A 6,431-nucleotide genomic window follows, 5' to 3' on the forward strand; every position below is an offset into this window, starting at 1 on the left:
CATATATATCTTTTGAAAATTAAAATTCGAAAATTTTTTCTAAAGCCTCCAGAGGACTTCGTTTTCGCACGAAAAAATTTTATGTGCCCTTATTGCATCCGGGCCCACAATTTATCTAAATATGAAACAAAAGAAATAACTTTCCGTGGTACCGCTCAATCGGAGAATGCGGGGTGGAGCCACTCCTCCCCGTCTCTGGGGTGGGTAGCTAGGCTGTAAAATGTACGGTAAGATGAGATCTCGCAAAATAAAACATGAGAAAAAAAATCATACGAAAGACGAATGAATGAGAGAAAACTTGATTTTATTCTTTCGATCTACCCAAATTGACATACGTTGGCTCAAAGATATATTGTTTCCTATCGCTGATTTCGGTCTAGATAATCTGGATTCTTAAAAAATATATAATTGATGATGTGAGCTCCATTAAAAAATCTGTGGGACTCTTGATTTATATACTTAACCTTCCTTCAATAAAAAAGTCTTTGTCCACAAGTTTTCTATTTTTGCAATTATGGTTCTCTATTTTTGGAAAAAATTTCTCTCTTCCTCTATTTGAAAAAGAGACTGTGGTCTCTGCATTTATGGGTAATTATAAAATTTAAGGCAAATTTTAGCGCATGTAGTTGCAATCACATATGAATGAAGAATTTAATATTTCAAAATGAGAATTGATCGTATCGCATCTAATTATCCTTTTATTTAAAAGTGGTACTTTTAAAGGTAAGACATTATACTTAAATTCGTGCATAAGACAAATAGTATAATAATAAGCAAATATCCCTATACCTGTGATTTCGCCTTTCTAACTGACTTCTTTAGCGCATATCTTGAGATCCCTATTCATAGAGTCAAAATGCCATTTTTATTTCTAATATCAGATATATTTTAAAAAAAATTTAGTATTTTAAGTATAATTTAATAGAATCTTGTATTAAACGAAAAAAAGAAACTGAAAATTTGGTAGAGGATGATAATAAGTATTTATTAATTAGAAAACCAGTATGAGTTTCCAATTTGATGCTTTTTTACTGGGACTTTTACCCTCATATCACATACTATGGGTCATTTAGACCCCTAAATCGATTTTGTAGGAAATATCTTTTGAGGCAGAAGTTTTCGCCCGAAATATAAAAAATCTCAATTTTTCAGAAATATTTTCTCGCGAAAAAACTTATTTTCTTAATGGTTTTTTATGTGCGGATAATTTTGAGTTTTTCGAACAACACAAATTAGTTCTTCAATGTTTGAAAAATATCTGAGAATTCTTTCAAGTTGATCAGATGAGTATTTTAAAAAGGGTAGACTGCGGGAAATCGCACTGGGTCTCAGAGACCCACAGTGCGCTCCGTGATCGAAAAAATAGTTTTGTGCTCCAAGGTTTAAGTTTGCCTTTAATTTAACAATTACCCATATACTCTTATACTTGATTCTCATAGCGGAGAAGTTAATACACGAGTAAAAGTTTTTTTAAATCTTAAATTCTCCTTAACCCCATCAGTTTTCCCCATTTTCCATTTTCTATTTTTACGAGATTCTATAGGAAACATTAGTTTAGCAGGAGACACTGCACACGATATAGTGAACAAAGGTCCATGGCACTAGGATCAAAGGCATTGTATCGCCATCACCCAGAAGCCGCATAATGAATTACTTTTTTTATGAGCACGTTACTTGAGTGCTATCTCAGGAGTACTGATTATGTATCTCAATCATGGGAAACTACTAGGGCAGGAATCAGAACCTTGCACGAGGCTTCGCTGCCCGGAGGCCACGACATGTGAGGTCTCACACTCTTTATCAGTGATCCTCAACTCCCTTTGCGTTTCTCAGCATTAACTGCTTTATATGTACGAAATATACGCAGGACGAAAGTGTTATTTAAGCCCAAAAAAACAAGCAATTTTAAGTTTTACAACCAAACTTTAAAAACTAAATATCACCTGAGGCAACTGATTTCAAAACATTTGAGAATGTGGTTTTAATATTCACTGCGTGGTTGTCAACTTTTTGCAGTGTTTCAATTCACTTTGTGAATAATAGAATGATAGAATGTACTCATTTTGACAGGAAAATTGGTTTCCATGCGGGAAAGTTTTTTGTAAATTGCTTTTCTGTTTTAGTGTTTCTGCAGTGCCAATTTTATTTTTCAGGTCAGGTACGACCAATTTATATCAGATCATATATCAGTATAGTAGCATGGACGACAGCCTGTGCCAACACCAGATACTTGTTGATTACAGTTCAAGTCCCTGGTAACATGTGGTGTTACCAATTTCACCAAAAGTTTCAGTTTTTATGGTTTCACAGCCACGAGCTTGAAGCTTATACACTTTCGTTCGCGTGTCCGACAGACATACTTCTAGCCTCGAAACTCCATACAATCATACATATATATTTTTTTATGTGTTTATTGTTGTAGATAATAATATAAAAATCATTTATATTAAATGATAAAGCTTCTATAAATTTTTGATAGTTGTCATATTTTTCAAATGCGTCCAAAATAAATTTCGAAAAAAATTAACGTACGAATTTGTAAGAATCAGGTGATGCAATACTTGATGCAGAATCCTGTTAGTGCATTCAGTATGTAGGTGCAATTTATTTTATGGAAGTGAAACAAACTCATAATGGGAAAATCAGTGGATTTGTAAAATTAGTTCCGAGACTATTCCTTCTATACTATCAGCAATTTAGTCATATATTTCCTCTGAACGACGGGTCAAGAGTTTAATAAAGCGTAATTTCCGGAGCAATCGCCGGTTCAAGATTCCCACATGGGAGTATCGTCCAAGCAACGGCGATATATATTCCATGTGGCAGCTTTTAGTGACATCCATTTGTAAATAAATGTCGTAAAAATATATTTTTTTCAATACAAAATCAGGAATTTTTTAATTTTAATTCCAAACTTCCATTCAGCAACCCCAATAAGCCATTATTGTCGGGTGCGATCAAACTTTTGTTAAGATACTGTTGCTTCCTCAAACATGAAAGATTTGGACAACTGAAATTTTTGAACTTTTCAGCAAGCTCAAGCCTAACCCCCACTCGAAACGATTGAGCTATAAGCTCGATGTGTTCAATATATCAAAGAAAGTGACCTTTTCATAAACTGTCTAAATTCATCAAACTATGATGGCGGAAAAGCACGAAATAATAATAATAATATACTTTTTGGCGAACTATGTATTTTTTGACATAAAATTAAAGTTATGCTTAACCATGTTACAGGTCCACCTGGTGATCCAGGACCTCCAGGGAAAAGAGGAAAAAAAGGAAAGAAAGGAGATCCCGGGGAGCCAGGTGCACCGGTAAGTGTTCCTAGATATTCATACATATCAATTTAGCGATGTCCACCGAACGTTCGCAGGTGACGAGTTAACATAATCACAAAGAAAGGCTTATTTCAATGCTGGTGTTCCTTTTAGTTTTGTCTGGAATTGAGCCAATGGCCGAAATTGATTCCGAAGATTGTCTTAAAATAAGTCTACAAAGGTCTTGAACTTAAAACAAAACATAGTTTTAATTAGCTTGAAGTTTATTGTGCTTAAAACAAGCCTCCATTATCTTCGAATAAGAAACAAGATGTATCAATGCTTGTTTCAAGCTCTTTGAGTCTGGATTCTTACAGGTTCAAGACTTTGTGACCTCACTTATTAATGATTCGGGCGGGAGCATTTCTCGAAGACCGGCGCAGCGGGTCGTTATTTGATTCTCGAAGCTCGCGCGTGTTCTGTTGTTTCAAGGTCGTATGTCGATATCAGAAATATTTTTCTGCTGTTTAGGATTCAATTTGTGTTTTGTTTAGTATCTTTACGGAGAAAAATGGCAGTTCAAAGGATAAGATTGTAGCTTCTAACACGCAGATATTCATGCCAAACATTTAACATCTTTTCGAGATGTTAGGCGTAAAAATATTTTTATGTTAAACTGAAACACATTGAGATGTTAAAACCGTCCGAGCGCATGCGCATTGCGCATTGCAATTTAACAACTATGTTTGAAGGCTATATATTTTCAGTATTAAAATTATGGAATGTTACAATTTTGGAACATTTCCAAAGAATAAAAATTAGATGTCCTTAAATAAAATTGCATAAAGACTTTTTTCTGTTTAAAGAAGGGAACAATGATCTTATTATTTTGAATATTGAATATAACCTCAACTTGACTGAATGCATCATCTGGTCGACATTTCATACCATTTATCTGTTTTTCGTTCGTGTACGAAAATTAAAGTTTAATTTAAAATTCACCAATAAGTTTTCAATTAATTCCTTAAATGACCATAAATAAGTAAACTCCTCAAATATTTAAAGACGTAATTTGACATAACAATACATGTAATATCTCGGATTTTTCAGTTGAACATTTTGGATGTTAGAGGGTAACATTTCACTTTTTAAGATCTACAGATGCTAACTTTCAACATGTAGATTGTTGTTCTATAGTTAAAAATATAATGACCCTGAACATCTAGATTTTACTTTTGAACATCCATTGTTCTCCGTGTTATATTCATTAAATCCTGGTGATGACGAATATAATTAAAATGATTCTCCGAAGTCTCGTAAGTTTCTTAGAGGCTAGATTTCTGCGCGTATCATGATTAGCAACCTATAGCAGTTAATTTCTTATAGTTTATGGTCTCTAATCTTAGTCTATTTTTTATTGGGACTGCATAGAAACTAATGGTTCATTTTGAGCAAAGAAACGGCGTTAAAATGTACTGAAACAAAATGGGTTTATATTGAGCAACACGAATATTGAAAGCAAGTGAATTAAAGTAAAAAGGAGATGTTTCGGGATTCAATCGTGGAGAAAACTAGGAATCTTGTCGGCGTTTCGTCAATATTGCAGTTCACTTGTTCTTTTTAAAAATCTATTAGCAATTTAATTGTTTTTCAGTTTTTAAGTTCATCAAGACAGTGATCATAAGTGAAGTTTAAAATCTGTTTGTAAGAAAATGACGTAAAAAAAATCGAAACCGCAATTTTTTCTGTGTGGTCTTCTTTATATGACACCTTGAAAGAAGCCCATTTTTCGGCTTGAATCAAAACCTTTTTCTTTATTGTTGCACTTTGCTCTGTGAGAAACTATTGCTCTTCTACACATAATTAATAATCTCTGATATGCATGTATACTAATTGTTATAGTTACACAGAAAAATAATTGTTTTAATCCTAACTTCAAATTGAAAAGGAAGGTATAGAACCGGATTTCTCTACGTCTGTCAGTAATGTTTGCAGGTATATAATGCAATAATGAAGACAAAGATGATAGATTTTTCTATCCTTTATTATAAAACGTATATATTTTGTGAAACTCAAAACTTTTCAGAGTACTTCTGATATTAATTGATCTCCTTTTAACTCTTTTACATTCCCTCCTCGCTCTTTACTTAGCAGGACATATGTATCTGACAATATAACCCTCATCTAATTGTATAGACACTTTGTGTCTTTTGTTCTAAAAGGAAAAGGTGTCAATAAAACGGTGCACAACGGAGAAACAGTTGAAAACTACGTAACTATATACTGCACTGTTAGAAAAACTTGGTTATCTTTTAAACTACATTCGGTTGAAGTTGTATACCGTAGCTTAGTGTTCAGCCACATTTGGTTAAAAATGCAGTTATTAGAGAATTTTGAAAAAAATGAAGCGCGGAGAATTGTACACTAATAACCTATAACTCACAAAGCAAGCTTTAAATCTCGTCATCTCTACGTTTTTAGCAAAAAGTCCAGAAAGTAAATCATCCATTCAAGTTCCGCACGTACTAAATTTTTAACTACATTCTGGCGATTTTTTAGGCGAAGTAAATGATTTTTTTTTTCATTTCTTTCGATAAGTAAGATTTATAACACTTTTGTCGTTAAATTTTACGAAATTTCGAACAGGTGTGCATTAAAAATTACAACCATATTGACATCTTTATACGTAAATGTTATTTGTTTTTCTATTGTGTCATGCTTTGACACAATTTTGGATCAAATAGTGGCACCTTGGGATTTAGTTTGTGGATTGCATAATGACATATATACAAAAAATGGTATAATGGAGACTCTTTGTGTTGACTCCATGTTGGCCCTATTGAGGCTTTCTTTACTTTCGAATTATTGTCGAAATAATACAAGTTTCGTTGCATGGAGTGTCGATTTTCTGTAGACTATTAGAAAATTACAATAACAGCGTCCCTAATTAATTTTGCATGTAACATTAATATGTCGTAAATTAACCATTTTAATTTTTATAACCTTTCTTCCAGGGTGTGGCTGGGACTCCGGGGAAAAATGGTTTTCCGGTATATTATTTGGTTTTATTTGATTTCATTTATTTCCTCTCATCTGCACGTTAACTGCGTTTTCTGTCAGCTTAAGGAACCTAAACCTAAAAGAAAAACATATTTTATGAATTCTTTAATT

General features: G+C 33.1%; 1 protein-coding gene across 8 annotated transcripts in view; it reads left to right on the plus strand.

The window, feature by feature from the left end:
• LOC117170579 (collagen alpha chain CG42342) overlaps positions 1–6,431 on the plus strand; it is a 100,473-nt gene that overhangs the window by 25,795 nt on the left and 68,247 nt on the right. For 7 of the 8 annotated variants that reach the window (XM_033357432.1, XM_033357424.1, XM_033357429.1 and 4 more), the window contains 2 exons: positions 3,238–3,317; positions 6,275–6,310. In XM_033357432.1, coding sequence (XP_033213323.1) covers positions 3,238–3,317; positions 6,275–6,310 — 116 coding nt within the window. The remainder of the gene's footprint in view (positions 1–3,237; positions 3,318–6,274; positions 6,311–6,431) is intronic. The other variant, XM_033357428.1, reaches the window with a different exon arrangement.

Source organism: Belonocnema kinseyi, chromosome 4 (assembly GCF_010883055.1).
Source record: "Belonocnema kinseyi isolate 2016_QV_RU_SX_M_011 chromosome 4, B_treatae_v1, whole genome shotgun sequence".
Lineage (NCBI taxonomy): Eukaryota > Metazoa > Arthropoda > Insecta > Hymenoptera > Cynipidae > Belonocnema > Belonocnema kinseyi.